Below are 21681 nucleotides of genomic sequence, written 5' to 3'. Positions count from 1 at the left end.
TGCCACAAACATAGAACATCAGTGAGTAAACGAGACTCAGAGAATTTTCACCATCATTATTTCCTCTACTGAAGTATAAGCAAATACATAACATAGATAAAGTCTTGCTGGCAGCATGCCTTGGATTTCATCTGTGTTGCACAGGCATCAGAATTGCTAAGGAGAATTTTTCTTTTGGAGCACACAAAAAGGAAAATTTTGATACAGCTTAACATTATCTTCGTGTCTAGTAACACTATTTTCCTCCCAAAAGTCAGGGCTACTTTAGCCTTTTTCTGTGACTCAAGTCACCATGGAAGCTATGAAGAAGGAGGCAAATGACTAATACATAACACTTTTTTAATATCAAGTGGTGTTCAGCTCTATCTTTAATTGGGCCTTATCTCCTGAATGTATTACTCCTGTGAAAATGCAAGTAAGCACATGAAAATGCATAGATTACGTCTCCCTTAGCACAGCTTAATATATACTGCCCTTAATCTGCCAAAGATTTTCCCCTCTGAGGCTAAAGCTGATTACAAAGCATCAGCTTTTCATAGGAGCTGGTGTTAACATAGCTGTGGTCAGGAAACAAGTACAAAACGTCCTGTGCACTGAACAGAATCAGAGTTGGAACAAAGAGCCTGGACAGCAAATAATTTTTAAAGGACTTATTTGCTGCACACGTCAGTTATTTGATTTCTTACATTAAAAACGAGCTTTGAAAAATAGCAGCGTCCCAGGAACGCTCTCAGCCTAACATACAGCTGCCCAAGAAATCATTGCAAATAATTCATCTGGGTAGAGCTTTCAAGCCAGAATGCCATTTCTTCTCCAGTCAGCTACTTAGTAATAGTGCCAACCAACACAACACAAACAGTACTGTGCCTCTCAGAAGTGCACCAGATGCCCACCTAGACTTAGTATGGTGGATTTACACGAATAGCACTGACAGGACCAGGGTGCAGATTTGTTCTGCAAACAGGTGAAACCAACAGGGTCTGGGGCTGGGTATATTATGCCAAAGTCCACAACAGGCAGACTGCTGAAAACATGCAGAGAACAGAAACAGGCTTTGAAATGGAAGCCAGTTCTTTGCAAGTCCTCAGTGTCAACTCCATGCAACACCAGGACAATACCTCTTGCTGTTTGGCAACTCCAGAGCACTCGTTGACTTCCTGGAGGGCCTGCTGGCTTGTAGAGGAGGTTTAGTGACAGGGGTGATGAGCAGGGCATCCAAGAGCAAGCGGTAAGCACTAGGTTCTGAGAGCCTAATAAGCATTTGAAAAGACCATGTAAGAAATTAGTTGACTGAACAGATTTCAGGTTGGCTGGGATTAACTGAAAAGTCAAATAAATGAAAAATTCTGAAGGTTCTACAGCAGTATGGATAAAATGAACTGAGAAATGCCATTCAAATAAGTGGTCTTCAAAGTAGTGTGCACACACTCCAATGTGGTGCAAGAAAACTCACCACAGTATGAGAAACATATTTATCTTTTTTTTTTTTTTGATCTTTAATAAAATAATTTTTAAAGGCTTATTTAATCTTTTCCCTCTTTCTTTTTTTTTTTTTAAACTATCTGGCTTTGTGTATTGTCCATAATGTATGGATATGTATATTAGTACAATAGGTCATGTATACAGTTAAGAAATTAAAAAAATATACATATATTGGGAATGCATGTTCAAAAATACATATATATATTTTTTTACTGATGTATGTGCATAACCAACAAAGTTGAGACCACTGGTCTAAGTAATCCCTTATAAAGAGCAGTATAAATAAAAAGATAAAGATTTAGTTGCAGCTCTCTAGTTGTAGTCTTCAGATCCAAAAGCTATTGACAGATGCAGATTGTTCTTTGTCATCTGTACAACAGTTGTTATTTTCAGTTGGTTTACTGACTGAACCACAACATGGATGTCCATAAAGATCAGGAAGGTAGAATTACTCATCGAGATTCAGAGCAGCAGATTGGAGTAAAATAAAAGGACACAGGAGCTTTGGAAATATTCTAACTACTTGCCTACCACAGTATTGTGAAAGAACTTTAATATTCTTAAGCCAAGCTATGAAAGGTTCCTTTCAGAGTTGATCTCTACCTGGCATGAACAGCAATGGCAGCAGACACGGCAGCAGCAGCCATACGCTTAATTTTTGATCTCTGCTTGAAAGGAGAAAAAACTGGAACAGGAGCAGGTCCAAGCTTGGCCAGACTTCCTGAAGGACTTCCCAGAAATTCTGTTCTAGCACACAAACTTTGAACCAACAGAGAAAACAAAGAAAGCAGAAAAGATTGACAGAGAAACAGTATAATACTATATAGCATTAACTACTGGAAAGTGATGCTACCATAGGTTACCAGCTCCCAAAGATCTCAGGGCAATGTGTTAGCTACTTGAACAGTAACACAGGAAACAGCAATTCTGGTTTTACCTACAAATAAGTTTCCACTCATCAAGTCAGAGATCAGCATTTACCAGCCCTTCAGTTGCCCATTCTAGGCTACGCCTCACCCTTGGCTTGTTCCCACTGAACCCTCTGCCCATGACTGATCTCATTCTCCATGGGTTGATGGAAAAAGTCATGGAAGTCAATTAGCTCATTCCATGTTTTCAGAATAAATAAACATAAAAACATTGGGATATTCACTGATACAACTTCAGCACGCTTCTCCCACCCCTTAGTATTTCCCCTAATTACTATCCAGTTGGAAGGAACATGAAGAGGCAAAAATAACGCTGACACCAAAATCAGTTCTACACTGGTGATATTTAATTCAAGCTCTGTTTTAAAATTTCAAGATTACCCACAGAATTGCTGTGTATTTTTTAAATCACTTCAAAAAAGACTCTAAATACCTCCATTTATACAACTACATGATACAGCGTGTCTTGGATTTACATGTAGAAATCCTGCCTGAAAATGCTGTATACAACCAAGGAGTCTGCCATAGCTACGCCTTGAAAGATTTACCTTGTGTGACTTATGGACGATTTAGACTGACAGCTTGAGATATTACCAAAAGCATTTGTTTCGGAAGTAGGCACAGATGCATCATGCCTGCCCAAAAGCAGTAGGAGAAAAAAAAATCATAAATCAGACACTAATTATACTTCTGGAGATGCTAACTAAAGCTCGGAGAAGTTCATTTAAGGATTTCTACAAGCACTCCTTAGTCAATAAAAAAACAAGTATAGTTCAACATCTTTGATTATTAATTCTAGCATGCCAATCTGCATGTTACAAAGGTCAAACACATTGTTCATTAAAATTGAATGAACCCAGATACACAAATCTCCATTCTTATATCCAGTGTCCACTCCAATAAAGCCTTATTGTTTAATTTTTCTCCCTCTTTTGGTGGAGTTGGTAATAGTGGAAAAGAGGGAAGCTATCTTTCCCTGCTGGTAACTAGTAGGAATAATTAACATTCTGCCACTTCACAAGTCAATGCTTGTACTCTACTCCAGAAACTTCTGGTTACTGGACAATTCAGAAATGTACATTTTATAACAGAAGTGACAAAACTTTGCTGGGAAGGTGAATAACATCATCAACTTCCTAGAAAAGTTACTTTCCTATCAGCTCTCTAATCTATAACTTTATCTTCCCCCATCTGAAGGTCACTCTAACTTCTGATTTACTTTATCAATTTTTGCTTAATAGCTATTCCAGTTGCTAGTTGCTATATTAATCTCCAGAGCACCATGAAAGTCAGGAGGTGGCTAAGGACTGCTCCAGCTTGACAGCATTAACATTAAAAATAATAATAATAATAATCATCATCATCATCAGATGAAATCATATATTAAAATAAGGCTTTGATTGTGACTCTTAACAGTGGGTATCCTTGTACCTGGCAGGACGAGGAGGCACAACAGGAGTCGCTTCCACAGATGGGGCTGCAAAAGGTGGCTGCATGGCCGTAGGGGTGGGCAGAGGGGGCTCTGGGGTCTGTGTAGCCACACTGCACTTTGCAGGGAGAGGAGGCTCTGTGCCAGCGGTGCTTGGCAAAAGGACTGATGCATCAGGAGAGGGCAACTCCGCAGTTATTTCCCTAGTTGATGTTAATTTGATAAAAGGTAATTGTAATGAGAATACATGCGCATAATTTCCCATCTAATTTTTAAATACTGATCAGTAACAGACAACTCCTTCTAGTTGGTGTTCCTGCATCCTCTGTTATAAAAACAGTAGTAAGTAGCTCTTGAAAGTTTCTTTTTCTTCCCCAGGAATAAAATATTAATCCTTTGGAAATTAGACTATGCTGAAATGCATTCTTTGGAGCATATTTTTAGATGAAGTTTGAAACTTAAAACTAGTCTTGCTTAACCATGGAGAGTTGAACAGAGAGGATACTGATGAGGTTCAACCAGAGCAAGCAGAGTCCTACATCTGGGGAGAAATAACCACAAGCACACAGTAGCGGTTGATCTGCTGGAAAGAAGCTCTGCAGAGGATAATGTAGTTGTTCTGGTGACCAACAGGTTGGCCATGAGCCAAGGCCAATGCTGTCCTGGATGCATTAAAAGATGAGTGGCCAGAAGCAGTACTAGGGAGGTGAACCTGAGGGTGATAAAGTGGTGGAACAACTTGCCCTGAGAGACTATGGAATCTCCTTCTCTGTAGATATTCAAAACCCACTTGGATGCTTTCCTGTGTATCCTGCACAAGGGAACCTGCTTTAGAGGGATCTCAAGAAGTCCCTTCCAACCCCCATGAGTCTGTAAAAAAACTGTAAAAAAATGGGTAGTTCTAAGTAATTACTCAAAAATATATAATACACTTGAAAAAGAGCACAGTCTGCATACTAGAGACTCTATCTAGTGTAAGGAGATATCACTTTAGACACTGTGGCTACTTGGCTGTTGGTGTTTAAAACCTGATTAGTTGCAAGGGGATGAAGTTCACACTTGAGTAAGGCCTCCAAAGGATTCTCAAACAAAAGTCTACTGAAGTAAAAAAAAAAAAAAAAAAAAAGAAGGACAAGTAGCATTTATTAAAGAAAAGCAATGTTTTCCCCCATATTTAATTTCTTCCTGCTTGTAATGAAAGCAAGACAACCATAAAAGATCTGGCAGTTTTGGTTCAGGTAGCCTGGGACACCCCTTTCCCCCAGCCTGACACTCACTTCTCAACTAAATAAGCAGCTCCCATCTTTGCAAGGTTCCTTTTTTACATGATGACTACAGATGAGGCAATTTATTTAGGAAAATCAATGTAGAAATGTCAGACCCGACAAAAAGGTAATCTGTCGGACTTTAGGGAAGTACAGAAGCAGATAAAACAATTCACAACAAATGCAGAGCACGCAGATTCTGGCCTTTTCTGTAATTGCCCTCAAGTAGTTCATAACTTCATAAAACATCTTTGTAGAGCTTCATAAGTCATAAAAAGGAACTTGAAATATAAAAGGAGAAGAGAAATGAATAACAATGGGGATATGCTCCAAAAGGAGAGCAAGCAGTCTCCAAATTTTATTCAGACGTACATACTTACTGCATTTCCATTTCTCACTTACTTTGGCAGCAGTTAGAAAAGGAATAAGGAATGACTTTTGGAGTTTCTGTACAGAATATTGTTAGCTCTGCACTAATCAGAATATACGCAACAAAAATCCGGATTAATACCTTCTACTTATTGCTAACTCTGACTATCAGGAATAATTTCATTAATGAAAGGATAAAGTAGGTCTGTAAGCTTATAAAAAGGTTTTTATATAATACAGTAATCTAACAATTTGCTGGCACTGGTTCTGCTTTATATTAGTTTTATTTCTCAGGAAGTGCCAGATTCTGTGGTCTGAAGTTACAGAGTCTGAAGTTGCCAGGATGACCATTTAAGGTGATTTTTTGAAACTTCCTGGAAAGGCTGTAACTGCTCCTAAATATTTCACTGCTGTTAAGCTTATAGGAGGATATTGCATATATGATATTGAGTAATAATATGCTACAAATTATAGTAATTGGCTACATTGCCATATATCTACTTTAAGCTTTCATTAAAGACATAAAACTACAATTAAAAAAAGCATTATGTTTTATACAATGGAGTCTGCTTTATAAGCAGAGAACCTAGCTGTAATCCAGTAATCGCATCCAGGCCCTTCTTACATTTCACAGCAAGATCTTTCTCTTTCTTGGTGGTTTGGTAGTGGGTGGTACAAATCACAGAGTTTCAGCCAAGAAAAGACAGAGCCCATTAGGAAAATAAATATCTATGCTAGTCACTGACAGTAAATGCAGGGCTTTAGAGGCAAAAACAAGTCTACTGACTTTTGGATGGACCACATCTGCATTATTAAAAATCTGATAATGGCACCATGGATTTCTGATAGTTGCCACTTTAAAAAATATAGGATTACTGGAGACCTGTTTTGGATGTACTCTCAATCCTAAAGAGCATTGTAAGTAGCAACACTGACTCAACAACAAAATATAAACACCAAATATAATTGCTATACAAATTATCTCAACTTGAGAAAAAAAACACTCTGTAGTTTCATCAGGTAGTTTACATTCTCCTTCCCACATTCAATTCTAATTCTTCTGTCTCCAGCTCATTCCAAGCAAGAAATATTAATCTACTTTTTTACTGCTTGCATAAATACTTCAGCTCTCACCCTCAACCAGATTTTCAGATTAAATACAGTTACAATAACTTTGCCTCAAATTAATATGCTACCATTGTACACTGTTTATCAGTATATAAATTTCCCTCTTAAATGCTGCATGTTATATTTGAAATGAGCTAATACTAGGTGAGAAAGAGGGGAAAAACTATCTCAACATACTGAAATGTAGCTGCACACTCTGGTGAGGAACAAGTAGCATAGTACCTAACACATCAGTAGGCAGCTGCTAACGGGCTGCCAAACATTACTGTAACTAAACTAAAAAAAAAAAAACCAAACCCTGAAATTTGAAATACTTGTGTCTGTAACAATCTCTGTAGCAAAGCAGAAAGCAGCACCCGTGCAGTACACATTCTGAAATGTTAATTGCTCAGCCTTGCACAGAAGTAATCTAAACTTCTACTCTGACAGCACTGTCTGCAAGGATACAGCGCTGTACCTTATGCAGTTGTCAGATCTCAGGATGCCTTCCAAAAAAAAAAAAAAAATTAACAGCCATTATGCATTTTGTAAAAAGCTGTCACCCATGTCTCTCTCAAAGAACAGAAACAACTGAGAAAACGCGTATCCTATCATCTCCTCCAAGTGTTTTTTTCTCCGAGAGCACAGTAACTGAGTGCAAATGTTGACAAGAATCTGTCTTTACTTTCGTGTTCAAAGGGTTAAGGAGGAAAATAAAATAGAAGGAAAAGAAAGAGGTCCACATTTCGCTTAGAACTGCGATACACAATCTATCAGAAAATGCTATGGACCTTCAATAGTAGTATTAAAAAACAACTCTAATCACTGTCACAAGACCTAGATCCAAAGATGATCTCCAAAATATCAAGAATAGTGCCATTGAAGCTATCCAAGGCCAATGACAGAAAATTTGCCAGTTTGAGCTGTTAAGCGATTCAGGGAAAAAAAGCAGCCCCACTGACAATGTATCTATAGCTAGATAGAAACTAGACTTTCCCTTACTAAATTTCAAATAACTGCCTTAAGCACTGCGTCATATTTGAACACATATCCACAAAATTGTTCATGAATCTGCTTAGCATTTTTTTTTTTTTTTTTCATTTCTCTTCTCCATTCCTTTCCTACCATTTCCAGGAATGTCGCTAATGAATGGCAGATTAAAAAGACAAGTTTAAGTGCATGACAGGCAGCTCTCCTTCCCACAAGATAATGAAATCTGAAAGATTTACCTCCCAGGAGCTGTTGCATCAATGTGTTCAGTGAGTCTGAAAGATGGGACACTGCCAGGGGAGGACTCTGCTATCGGCAGAAAAGTGGCTGCAGACTCTGGTCTAGCATCATTTTCACTCCATTCACAATAAGAAAACATACAAAGATTTTAAATCCATACTGAAATAGTGTGCTGGACAGGATACATAGTGCTTCAAAACGTTAGTGAATTGTAAAAACAAAAAATCACTGCAGTTTATAGTGAAATAAAAATAGGAGATAAAATGATGCACAACACTCCTAAGAATTGTCACACTTTTAGTGAAGGGTGAGAAGCATCCTGCTGCTTATCAAGACAGAAAGCTAAGCAGTATTTTCCACTGATAAATATGGAACATCACATTATGTGATGAAAAAATTTTTAGGAAATGCAGGAAAAGAAACAGTCAAAAATGCTGGTGGTACTCACTCCCCAATGTACTCCCCGAGTACATCAAATATTTACTATTTGATGTGACTATTTAGGATTCTAGTTTTGTGAAGATTACATTACGCATTTCAGCCTCTCAGCCTCCCCTCCCCCCCCTTTTTTTCCAGACAAGAAAATAATCTAGAAAATACTGTAATGGTGGATCTCTACTTAAAGAAAAACACCCACCAGAAATCTTATTGTAATATAAAAAAGTAAAAGTGAACAACCACAAGCTTAGAGCAGATTAAGGTAGCCACATGAGTTTGTTTCATTTTATTTATTTGAATTAGCATGCAGAACTAAGAATCTTAATAAAGCAGGGACCCATCCTAAGTGCTGAAAATTAAAGAACAGATAGCATAGAAATGATCAGGGAGCAGACCTTATAGGAACTAAAGATGTTGATGGAAATTCTGGTACAGATGGTATCTCCAAAGCCTGGGTGACAATGGAGCTTTTGCTCATATTATATATACATCTGTTTTATTCACTTAAATATCCCTAGGAGCAGCAGTTTAGGGAGAGACAGTAATACTTAAAAGCCCATGTGGCGTTTGTCTTGGACAGTGTCCATAAAGCTGTAGTATTAAGTTGTGATATTTGTCAGTAGATTACTGATGGAAGACAAGTTCCTATGCCATTTTTTGTTATGTTCTCTCTTTTAGGTGATCATTCATATTTAAGCCAATTCATTTATATCAAAAACATCTTCAAAATGTTTTTCTGATGCATACCAGGAAGATGTGAGCTAAGGCATGTCATCCACATCCAAATGGAAAAGCTGTCAATTATTTTGGAAACAGTAACAAAGCCCAAAATCTTTGGTGTTGTGTAATGGGGATGCTGGGAGAAGAGATAACTTCATAGTACTAAATGAAATATGTTTTACATGTTCATATTACGTTTTTGGGGACTAGTTTTTTGTTACTATGAATTCATAAAAATATAAAACTTTAGGTAGCCTTACTCAAACCATACTCATACTCAAAATAGACAGACTGTGATTGCCTATGTTTACTTGTAATTAAAACAGAGACTTCTATGCTTTGGATTGTCCAGGGAGGCTTTTTCACTTGTGTCTAACTAAAGTAACTCATCCTTCAAATGAAGGAAAGCTCACTAACTCTCATTCAGGAATATCTTCCAAACACAGAAATACTCTAAGGCCAAAACCATTCTATCCTTATGAAAAATACTTCACAGAGAATCTAAGTGATAATCTCTCGTGATTTTCATTGTAATGATAGCCTCAGAAACTTCTGTTTTCTTTTTCATTCATAAGAAATTTTTTAAACCAAGCATAATAATTTTCACACACAGTTTCACTTTCCTAAATCAATACACAATATTCTGTTACTTGATTACATGGCAGTGTATGTGCTCTTCAGTAACATATAGTTTTAGTAACATAGTACTTGGACAACTGAGTTATGTGGTAAAGACAAACTGATTGGCACTTCTAATCAAAACAGCCTTCAGTGAAATTATTGAAGTACTTTCCCCATTCATTCCCTAAGGAGTTAAACCAAAAGGTGTGTAATAAGTGAGATGCCTTAGTCTGTCATTACTGGTGTAAATATAGTTGTACTCTATGCTGTGCAATGTTATGCATTCGTATCAGTGATTGTTAGCAGTAGATAACTTGGCTGTTACCTGAGCTCTCCATTCTCTGTTTTTTTTTCCCTAAAGATAAAGTGACAAATACAGTAAGATACTATACTGTATATCAGTATAAACCACCTGGAAAGGAAATATAGGCATAAAATATCTTCATTAAATGTGTCAATCCCTTTCAGTTTTCCAACTTGTGCAATTAAAACAAAAACAACCAAACAAAAAAAAAAAATCCCCCAAAACCCCACCACCCATTTCTACATAAGTGCTTTCTGTGAACATCAATCTGTTTACAAGACCAATTTCATAAGAACAACTTTTAGATAAGCTTCAGAAACTATAAGCCAATTGCAACAATTCTCATGAAATGCTTATGAGCAATTGGGCTTGTATACGTGCCTCACAATTCCCATATGAGGGTTGAAACTTCTGCGATTCAAAAAAATGTAGCATTTTTGATGATGGTGAGTTTTACTTAATGGTGATGGTAAAGTTTACTTAATCGAATTCTTACTCCTGCAGTCACACAAAAGGTCAATCATTTTATCAGTTTCTGTAAATCTTGTATCAATTTTGAAAACACAAAAAAAAAGTAACACATTTCAAATATGATTATAAGCTCTGGTACTTGTATACTTTCGTAGAGTTCAGAGAGTTTCTAGGCATACTAGCATGGATGTGATTGTTCCTCTTGCTACAGTTGGTGAAGGTGTAATGAATTTACAGCTTTTTGCATGAGCAGACTACTCGAGGAGTCCAAGAGACTCAAAAGAAAAGAGACATCACTACGTTAAAAGCAACTTTTATTAAAATACTCTTCAAGCTTCAGAAAGCATAAATTAATGAAGTGTAGCTACTATAATACATTATTTTACAGGAGAACCACAGAGCCATGAAGCTTTTATAAACACTAGAAATCCTAAGAGCTTCACTCTGAAATAAATAAATACTACTGTCTTGTCTTGCTCTTGTTAGAAGCTATGTGTTGAAGCTCTTACAGGTAAGGTACACAGCAACATTCTGCTTGTTTTATTCTAGCTTTTCTAAAATATGAACAGTTCACTATAACCTGCAGAATCTTTATATTTAGCTTGCACTTGGATTGGCAACTGGCAACAGTTTATTATTATTACTACTTTCATTCAATTAAAAGCAGTCTTCTTGTTCTACTTTGTAAAACATTTACAACCACTCTAAATTTGACTTGCTGAAAATCTAATGAAATCCAAGACAATTATCCTGTTAAGTACCACAGTCTGAAGTAAATGCATTCAGCCCTCTTCTTCCTCTTCCCCTACCCCTAAATCAAAGTAATACCATTTCATATTCTCTCGTTCACTGTTTTCTGCTAACAACCTACAGTAACTCAAACTTAGCAATGCAAATGACTCTTTCGAGACAAAAAGAACTGCAACAGCCATCTTCTCCCCCTCACTGGGAAACCCAAGTTGTTCTGTGATAAGTATGTGTTTGTTTGTTTGTTTGTTTTTGTTAACTAGTGACTAGCACAAAAACATTTTCATCTCAGTTTTTATACATCAGTAGGAAAGTGTTAGAAAAGTATAGAAAAGGCTAGAATTTCTCTCTTAGTGAGGCTAATGAAATACATTTTCTACTTTATTTTTGCAAAGCAGATGGAAAAGAAGAAAGGAAGTGTTTGTATTTTGCTTTTTGCAACTTGGGTAAAATCACTGGACATTAAGAACACGTGCTGAGACTTCATGGTGCCAGTCACGTAATTTTGTATATTTGGGGCTAAAGACGTGGATGGGGAGCTTTTCCCTGTGGAAAGAAGTGACAGAAGAAAAATAAGAAAAAGAGAAAGAAAGAAAGTTTATCTCAAGCAGTTGCACAAGTGGGCATGCAATCTCCATGCACTACTTATATCCATACATCTCCTTCCTGTCCTTCAAACTGTTGCCTCCAGTGTTAGATAATGCCAGTAGGAAGACTTCCAACTTCACAAACAGTAAGATTTAGCCACTGCATCGTCCTCATATCAAACAGCACTTATCCCAAACCAAGGAGACAGCTGACCCTCATTCAGACTAGAACAGTAATATTTTCCAGCTACATCTTGAAACCCGATACACACTTGCAAATCAAAAATGCCTGGTTAGATTTAGAAAAAGAAAACATGTTGACAAGCTGACCTTGCACAGAAAAGCAAAACAGCCCAATTTTTTGGAAAAACTCAAACCTCTGCACAAATATTAATACTGGACTGTACAAACAGGGATTTTAAAAGATTGGTCTATACAGAAAGGTCTTGATTTTTACATGCTGAATTACAAGGCAAAAGCAGCAATATTTTAAAAACACTCAAACTTCACACAAATGCAAAAGTAACACTACCAGTTATAAAATAAGACATGCAAAGTATTAAAGTAATAATGTAAAACATTGACTCACTTAGACTTCTTTGAACCTTCATGTTCTGGTTCTTTCACTGCAAGAAAACAGAAAAATTTGACTTCCTAAGGCACAAAACAGCACTGCCAAACACCGAGATTCTTCCCTGTGCCAAAATATTCACCCCAGCAGGAAATTACAACAAGTCGTGTTTGGATTCCTCGATTCTAAATGTGCCCTATGGGAAATGAGATATGTCTATAAACTCGAAGAGCCCCTTTGCCAGCACAATTACTGTAAAGTGGTTCTGCTGGTCTCTGTCACGTCTTTTGGCCCGCTGTCCATGTTGGCATTGAGAAAGTAAGAGAAAGGAAGTTGAGAAGAAAGAGTGGGATTTTGGAGGCAACTCTTATGGACAAACATCCACAGGGTTTGAATGGGGTGAAGTTCAAGCACCTGTCTGTAAGGCTATGACTCATCGAGGTGCTAGAGGGCTGCAGGCAGAATAACATAAAATCTCACCTGGTTTTAAGTTTGGCAAATATAGTTGCAACCGCACCTTTGTAATATTTAGTAAAGTGATTATTTATCAATACTAGATCAGAACACATATATTATTTGATATTGAGTTCTCATTCTGACAGGGACAGAATTCAAAGAAAGATAATAATGCAATACTAGACTAGTACAACACAGGACTATCAAACAAACTATTAACTGTCTGAATTCAGAATGGTGTATCACACAAAGACACTAAACCTCATTCAGTGAGATATTCTCATTGGTCTCTAGAGTAATTCTGCCAGAGAACTGATAGCTGATTTAATCAAATCTGCCCCCAGGGAGGGAGCCCGCTTTACTCACCGCCTTTATTTTATTATTATTAAAATATTCACTTATCATAGCACTAGATGTAAAAAGCAGGAAAAAAATGAAATTATCAACCTTTCCATAAGCTATCTGTCTGAACATGACAGACATCAAACATTCTGACACAATTTCTAATAACTTTTATATAATTTTACAGATATCAGCCAATAAACCACAACCAAGAGCATAAAGAGAAATTCAAGATCCACCATAAAATTATGTGACTGGGAAAGATCTTCTCTGCATTTTCAGTTTCAATCTACAATAAATATAGACATATTATATTGTAAGTAGAGGATGAAAACATGCCCCAAGAATAAACTGAGGAGCTATGGAATTGTGCTCCTGAGTAGTTAAATCATTACAGATTGCATACCTTTATACAATCATCAAAGATTTTCTGTAAAAAGCTTTAGTTTTTCTCTCCACTTTCTGAAGTACTGCATTTGAACAGAAGCAGTGCCATTTTGGTCGTGCAGAGTAAGAAAGAAACGGCAAATACATATTTGCCAACTATTTTAGGAGTAGAAAAAGGTAACTTTAATATCTATCTAGAATGTACTGTTACTCAAATCAATAAGAAGTAATGTCTACTAATGCATATATTTTAAGTAACCTAGGAATTTGAAGAGTTCTATAAAAACAACTTCCTACTATAGTCTTCTGAAACTGTCTTCTGCCTCCTTGATTTATTGTCCAAGAGGAGAAAACTAGTAAGTGTGACTGAACCACCTTATTATTTCCCCCACCAGCTTTAAAAAACACCTATCTTCCCGCAGCCTTTAATTTTATTTCCTCATGAAGCTACTCACTATGATCAGTGCCGGTGATCTGGGCAAGGATGCGAAAAGAGCGTGACTGGGTAGTGCCTGTCCGGGGATGCCAGTCTTCAGTGTCTTCGATCAGCCGCTTCTTGCTGGCATCGCTGTGAGTAGGGGTGTGGTAGAACTCCGTATAGGTATCCACAATGTGCTTCCGTGGTGGGCTGTGTTTAAGAGAGAAGAGAATATGAGCTAAAAGCTTCTTCAAGAATCATCTAGGTTAGGGTAACTACAAAGACATGGGCAGATCTGGCTTTTCACAGCATTTAAAGTCAACTTCTGAGACTGAACATAGCAGTGAGCTCTACAAACACATCTGAACACAGGCTCATTTCTCTGAACAAAAATACAATTTGATAACTATTCTAATCCAAATAAAATATTTTCTTTTGCATCATTATTGGAACATTTGAAACTGTAAAAGACAGTATTATCAAGATACATAGTTAAACATTTACCGTTTGGGTGGGATTTTCCTTGGAGATGACAGAATAACACAGCAAGAAAAAGTTTTCCCAGTGTAAACAGGAAAAAAGAGAAAAAAGAAAAAAAGAAATAAAGTAAGAAGTTTGAAACAAAAAATGTGCAGCTAGTTATTCTACTGAATTAATTTTGGGGGGAAAGTATATTGAAAGGGCATTGAAATAATAGGTGAATATGCTTGTTTTAATAAAGTCCAGTAGTCTATTCACTTATCAAGTGCCCTGGACAAACTCTTCCCTTCATTCACAGGAGGCAAAAAACTGCACAAGGCCACCCACACACACAAAGTCTTTTGCAATTGGTATGACCTGGATCATAGCTGGATGAAATTGTAGGTAAACATGCTCTAAAGCACAACGGGAAGCTATAGAGTCTTGATACCCTCTCCAAAAGTAAAAGAAAATGGGGTAATGATTTTTATCTGAAATGCTTCTCCTTAGTATGTGCTATTATATGACCAACCCCTGAACAGTGGACTTCGGTGAATACAGGATTCTGAAGCCTTACTTTAAGTAACTGATCCAAAGAAAATGTAACAACACTGATTAGCTTAAGAGCAGTAACAGAAAATTCCTACTACATATATTATTCCTAAATTCCACATTAGTTATCTCAAAGCATTAATCTCTCAGAACCTATACCTGTACTCTTTTTTTTTTTTTTAAACAAAGTTTATAAGAGATGACCTGTGCAAAACTAGCTCCTAAGAAATTATAATTCTATTAAAAATAATAATAATGAAATAAAAACAACCCAACCCTTTAAAAGTTACTCCTATTTTTTTGCTACTACTTACTGCATCATTAGTGTCCGAAGTGCTTTTGGTAAAGATTAAAAATGTGAATGAGAATTTTGTACATTATTAATTGCCATCAGGAAATAATTAGATCTGTTCAGTGGAATGCATTAACAAATACTTCAGCTTAAAAGAATAGACAACATTTGAATGATAGGAAACCTATCATTCAAAATTATAGCAAATGATTGCATTTAAGGACACACAGCATTAGTGAAGGAAATGTGCCTCGCCAGGTTACTACAGAGGGAGGGGTATAGGAACAAGGACAGTGTCATTTCCAGGATGGAGTAAAGTAAATCCAAAGAAAGTGAAGTAAAGCAATAAAACAGTTAATAGTGAGAATCAAGTCTGAAAACTAAAGCAGTACTTAAAGGTATAGCGTTACATGGAAATGTAATTATTTACATGCTGTAATAGCATTAGAATAATATTATTGACTGCATTCTAGCAACTGTCACAGTGAATTAAGTCCTTTATATTTGATGATAATGGCATGACAATTAAAATACCCTACTGATTTCTCTCCTTTTACTTTCTTTCTTATGGCTTAATGGTCTACTAGTAATGAGCCACTGAGGCACGAGGTGGTGCCAGAGGCAAAGGAATATTCGATGAGGCAGACTGAGCCTTGACTCATTCTTGAGGCAAGAGAAGAAAAAATAAGCCAATAAAATCACAATCAGTCATAATCATATTCCATGTCATTCTTAATTTTGTGGTATGAATTCAACATCTGGCCTTTCATTCCATACTCCTCAGATCATTTTCCCTTTTATACTGTATTTCATCATTCACCGGTTGTATTGCTGACACCAACTAGCTATAGGTGCATCAAGAATCTATCAATACACACAAACACTGCACAAATGTTTTGTGGAATAGTTTTAAAAAATACTGCAGTTTAACACAGTGAAAAGCAAGATCACATCATGTCCAATGCAGACAAATCATTTATTACACTAAGTAGTTATAAGGAAGCTGAAGCTGTTTTGCCAAAATTTTAAATATAAAACTCTGCAAGAGTTTTATATAATATTGTTTTGTTTGCAAAACAAAAATACATGCTGGTTATTCCAACAACAAAAAAAAACGACCATAATTCAACTCCAGTGCTGTTGATACTAACTTTGTCATTGTTGTTATCTGCAAGGGAAAAAAGGTATTTGACTTGTTAATACATTCTCTGCTTCTTGAAATATTACAGGATCTTCCAAATCCAAGTTCTGGTAGTCACATAAAGAGTCAAAACTTAAACCATCAAGAGAACCTATAAAGGAAAAATTTAGCCCACCTGAACTTAAACTGAGTGAAGTCTATGAACATCTTACCTTTTTTAAAGCAGCAGGCACATTTTCATGTGAGAGTTGGCAAGAAAGTAACAACAAAATTTAATTGCACGTAGCCTAGTGAGGACAAATTGCTCTCTATTTATGCCAGGAGTAAACAAGGAAAAACAAAACTTCCTGAAGTGAAGGCAAATAGTTTATATACCAAACATTATTTGAGGGAAGTGAGAAGGAAGGAAGGAAAAAAACAACTTCTGAGTATTAAGCTAAGTCTGAAGAATTCTACTTGCTCAGCAGTGCTATCTATGAGCAAGATGCAAGTATACAAGAAGTAAAATGGAATTTATTTCAGTCTGATCAATAATTTAAAGCCTTCACTATTATATCACAAGTGTCAAATTCCACATTAAATGGGGTTGTGGTTTTACATAGCAAACTTACATTTCTACAGTAATAGTTAACTAAGTAAAACAAAGTCAGTCAGGTAGCTGCAGATGAGCATAATCTCTTTAATATTTCTTTACTTGTTTCCTATTTCAGGATTCCAAGACTAGTATTTAATTCTTACTTAAACTGAGTTACAGACTTAAAGCACTGTCGTAGGGAAGATATAATACAGTTTAGCCGATTTTTTTTTGTTCCTTTTCCGCTGCAAACGTCTTCAAGATTGCCCAAACTAGATAAGCAAGGCTGGCAGCAAACAGGAATTTCCCAACCTACCAGCCTCAGTCAGTATTATTCACCCATCTCTAAACATAAGGCAAGGAAGGTATCAGCATGCATTCAGTCATTCTATCTTGATTGTTAAGTGCTTACACCTCCAGCACTTCCTTCCAGAAAACTTAATTTTGTTGCTACTGTTCAGCTTTTTCAATACCAATTACTACTTTTGAATGCTCCTTACATACTATTCGATAAAGACACATTCCTGGGAAGACAAAGACAGTCTGGCAATGTGTATTCAAGAACAAGTCCTTGGGATCTCCTGCTCTCGTCCGATCACTAAGCACTATGGATTCCTTCCATCATCTGTTAAAGATCGGCCTTGAAGGCACCATGACAACAGAGTAATATAAAATCCATATGGGCAGCATTATATAAATATGCATATGGAAAATATTTGTACTGCAATTTTAGGGGAATAGGTGCCTAAATTTTCCTTTCCAGGAGATGATTACTTGAAACTGTGATCTTTTATTTTAGCTGATATGGATGGCTACTTTTCTGCAGATTTCCTCGTATACTCAGGCCGAGAGGAGATTGGATGAGATGTGCACCAGGCCTCGCCCTTTCCCTTCGAGGAATGGGAAATATTAATAATAAGTTTTAGGCTTCAAGTTCATGAAATTGAAGATAAGTCAAGAAAAGTCAAAAAGCAAGAAGACAGTCATCACAATCAATGCTGAAGGTCAACAATCCTTCTTGCCAGGCGGCTCTGCACCTCCAAGTGCCTGCTGCTTTCAACCTCTGCATTGGGACCCAACATAAACAGTGAGACAGGTGTCCAAATGAATACTGGGCTTGTTGCATGGTCTGAAAACACATCATGATACAACAAATTTTGGTGTGGTCTGCTGCAATTTAGGTGTGACACTACAAATGGACATATTTTCAGAATTAAATCCTCACAGACTCAGCCCTTCAAAGGCACCCCTTTCTGAAGGCACGCTAATTCCTCAGAAATTTGCTTCTGGTAATTGGACAGCACACCTGAGATGTGTTTTACTTGGCACTTGAACAAGCTCAGCTTTTTTCCTGCGAGGAAGAGACCCTCACAGCAAAAAAAAATCCCACCTACCCATTTTGCTGTTTATTGTCACCCTGGTTCTCTCTGAATCCTCGTCGCAGCCCCTCCGCTAGCTCCTGGGTGTTGTCGCCGACATGGCCGCCTGGGGCGGCATTGTGCGTGGCAGGCTGCCGTGGGACATTAACGGCAGGTTTAGCAGTGCTCGGCGTGGGCGGCCGCCCATCAGCATTAGGCTTGGCGTTAACATGCAGTCCTGGTGCAGCAAATGGGGCCGGGGTGGGGAGCATGGGTGCCGCCTGGGCTGGGGTGAAGGCAGAGGACGGTGACGGGATGGAGGTGACTTTTGAGGAGGCCACAGCTCCAAATGGCCTCGGGGTCTTATTGTAAGCCACACTGGCCATGGCAGTGACTTTGGATGCAGCAGCAGAGGCAACAGGCACAGGCTTAACTACTTCTTTAGGTTCTCCCTATGCAAGATAAAAAAAAAAAAAAAAAAAAAAAAAAAAAAAAAGAAACACACAAAACCACACCAACCACATGCACATTCCTCAGCAGGTATTTTCAGTGCTGCTGAGGGAAATAACCTGCCTAGCATGAAGCAAAGAAGAGGTATGAGCATCATAGAAGCAAGTGAGAGTGCAGTCAAGAAATCTGTGGAAAAAGTGAGCCATGCATTTAAGAAAGGGAATGATCTGTGCGTGCATGGTCAAAAATCAAAGACCACGATGCTTAATTTTCTCACTGCATCCAAAACAGACACTACACAAATCAAATTCAAGACAAAGTTAAGCACTGCTCCACTGCAAAACCCAATGGATAATTCATGTGGAAAATATTAGTGTTTTTAGAAATCCACATTCCACTTCCAAATCCAGTTTGAGAAACGCACATTCCTCATAAGCTAGGATCATGTGCGTGCATATGAACACACGGTATACACTGATCTGTTGATAGGGGCCTGAAGGGAGGAACCAGGGCCCTGAAGCTCATTTGTCAGAGGCCAATGCTTTAGAACCAAGTTGGCTTTTCTAGTTGCACTCTGCTGACTACAAGGACAAAAGTTTCTCCAGCCAAACTTCAGACCCACTCCTGTCCTTACTTGAGACTCCAGGACCAGGTGCCACATGAGTGGTTGGGTCACAGATACATAACCCAAGGTCAACACAGGTTATAGCTTCCAGATGGGAAAAATATAAGACTGATAACACTTGATATACTACAGTCATGTGGGAAAAGAAAACTGTGGTTATCCCAGGGTCAGGGATGCAAGAAAGCAACAGTTTGTTCTTTTTTTCCCCTCTTTCTATAAAGTCATTGCCTTTAGAGCAATGGCAGATGAAAATGAAAAAGAGTTTCTCCCTTCAGGATATAGACAAAAATTCAGCATGATTTTTCAAAAAAGTTCTAAAAGCTAGAAGATAACATTTATTTATTTATTTGTTTGTTTGTTTATGGATGCTCATTACCAGGTTTCTCAATTCTTTTTGGAGAGAAAAAAGATGTGGAAATAAAGCGTGCTGTACTATTTAACAGATGGGTAACAGTTAGTGCTACACGCTACATTTCTTGGTTGTGATGATGAACATACCTTTGGTACATGAATAAGATCAGGTTTTGTTGCAGAAGCCACTCTGGAAGAGAAAAAAACATATACATAATTACAAAAACAAAGGCTTCAATATTTAAGTATTTCCCTTTCCCAACTCACCACATATGCCCACAGATTTATAAATTGTACCATTTTGTTTCCTTTAAAGGAAACAAGAAGTATTCAAGTTATATATCTGGTAAATACAGGGCAGAAGGAAAAACAAACTGGATGAACTAATCCAGACGCAAAGTTAGGAACTCTGGCATGCATCACCAAGTGCTATTTCACTTAGAAATTCATAACATCATATCATCAGAAAGGAGACATTAGTTGAAATTTGGTTGTTGTTTTCCTTCCTTTCATTAGAGGATATATCGTGTAACTCAAAAGTTCTGGTCAGATAAGTTGCATTCTCAAGTGCATAACCCTTATCTAGGCTTAAAATGGAAAGCTTCCTTTTAAAACAACAGCAATCCTTCTGAATGACTTAAATTAAAAAATACAGCGTGCCACTTTTGGTACTCGGTCTTCAAAGATGAGGTTAATGTCATTTGAATTCCACAGCAGATAGCAAAAAAAAAAAAAAAAAAAAAAAAAAAAAAAAAAAAAAAAGCCTTTCAAACAATGAGTGCATTGAAACTACCACTGGGTGGTAGAAAGCAAAGGAAATATTGTAACGGAAAGGATGAAGATAAAGAAATGACAAGTTCTGAACTGGTAACACAGGACAGTAAAAGAATCTCTTTTTTTTTTTTTTGTATTTTTTTTAGATTTGCAAGTACATGTGTGCAAAAATACACTAATACTCTACAATTTCACAAAGACAGTCAAATCAAGAAAAAGTTCAACCCACTGACATTTTGTCTGATAACATCATTGCTGATATACTTCAGCTTTCTGTTGATGTTTTGGTAGAAAAGTGGCTTCCTGACACATTTCAAAACATTTCCGGCCATATTTGGTAGCTGCTCAGAAAAGCTGGATCCTTGAATGACTGAAGAAGAGTTGTTATATCCTGCCTAAAAATTGCACAACTTTGACTTCCTAAGAACCTTCTAAGCAGGTGCTCGCAGAACTGAAGCTGGATTAACATTTCTGAAAGATACTTTGCTGCTGAGGAAAAAAAAAAAAAAAAAAAAGGCTTGTTTATTTTGAGATCAGCAGAGAATACATTTTCATTAAACACTCCTATTGTATGAGACAGATTTGAAGTAGGCATACCCAGTCTGCTTAACTGAAGTCTTCTCAACTCTTAACAAATATCTTTTTTCTTTTTTAATTGTTTAAAATGTTTACTCCTTCCTTTAAGCCATTTAGTCCTCAGTGCTCATCCAATTTCAACAACAGCCTTTCAGCCATTCAGGTTCAGGAACTCACTTATAAAAAAGGGAGATGCATATAATTCACATGCTACATTGGCAAACAAGCTGAAAAAGTGATAAAACAATAACAAGCAGGAAAAAACAAAGCGCAACTACAGAGTGCAAGATCATCATCTTCTGCACTTTGCCTTTATCATTTGTGCATCACAGCTGACACACATCATGTCCACATCAACAATAATTCTCAGAGAGAGGGATTTCCCCACTCTGAAGAAGAGCTCTGTTCTCCTGTTTCCCACAGAGTTTCCAGCCTATGAGAATTCTGGCCTCCAGCCCTCCAAAGCACCAGGGTGCATCATTAATCACTCTTAATTGCAGAGTTGTCAATTTGCAGCAACAAAAGCAACATAAATGTAACAACACATATGGAAGCCTTTTCTTTTTAAAGACTAGAGTTAGCAGAAAATATGCATCTTGTTCTATGTTTTAGGTATGCATTTGTTAATAAACTTGGAACTTTTAAAATATGGATTA

At 37.2% G+C, this 21681-nt stretch overlaps 1 protein-coding gene across 5 annotated transcripts in view; it reads right to left on the bottom strand.

Annotated features, from left to right (window-relative positions):
* Positions 1-21681, bottom strand: part of PDLIM5 (PDZ and LIM domain 5) — a gene marked incomplete at both ends in the record, with an annotated part of 109490 nt that overhangs the window by 31710 nt on the left and 56099 nt on the right. The window contains 6 exons of one of the 5 annotated variants that reach the window (XM_079535118.1): positions 11476-11658; positions 12289-12325; positions 13911-14083; positions 14378-14395; positions 18286-18701; positions 19823-19865. In XM_079535118.1, coding sequence (XP_079391244.1) covers positions 11565-11658; positions 12289-12325; positions 13911-14083; positions 14378-14395; positions 18286-18701; positions 19823-19865 — 781 coding nt within the window. Of the gene's footprint in view, positions 1-11475; positions 11659-12288; positions 12326-13910; positions 14084-14377; positions 14396-18285; positions 18702-19822; positions 19866-21681 lie in introns of those variants that run through there. The other 4 variants (XM_079535119.1, XM_079535120.1, XM_079535116.1 and 1 more) reach the window with 4 other exon arrangements.

The sequence above is a fragment of the Tetrao urogallus genome (genome assembly GCF_951394365.1).
Source record: "Tetrao urogallus genome assembly, chromosome: 4".
Lineage (NCBI taxonomy): Eukaryota > Metazoa > Chordata > Aves > Galliformes > Phasianidae > Tetrao > Tetrao urogallus.
Note: the sequence above shows the minus strand (reverse complement) of the source record. Positions and strands in the feature narration are given on the sequence as shown.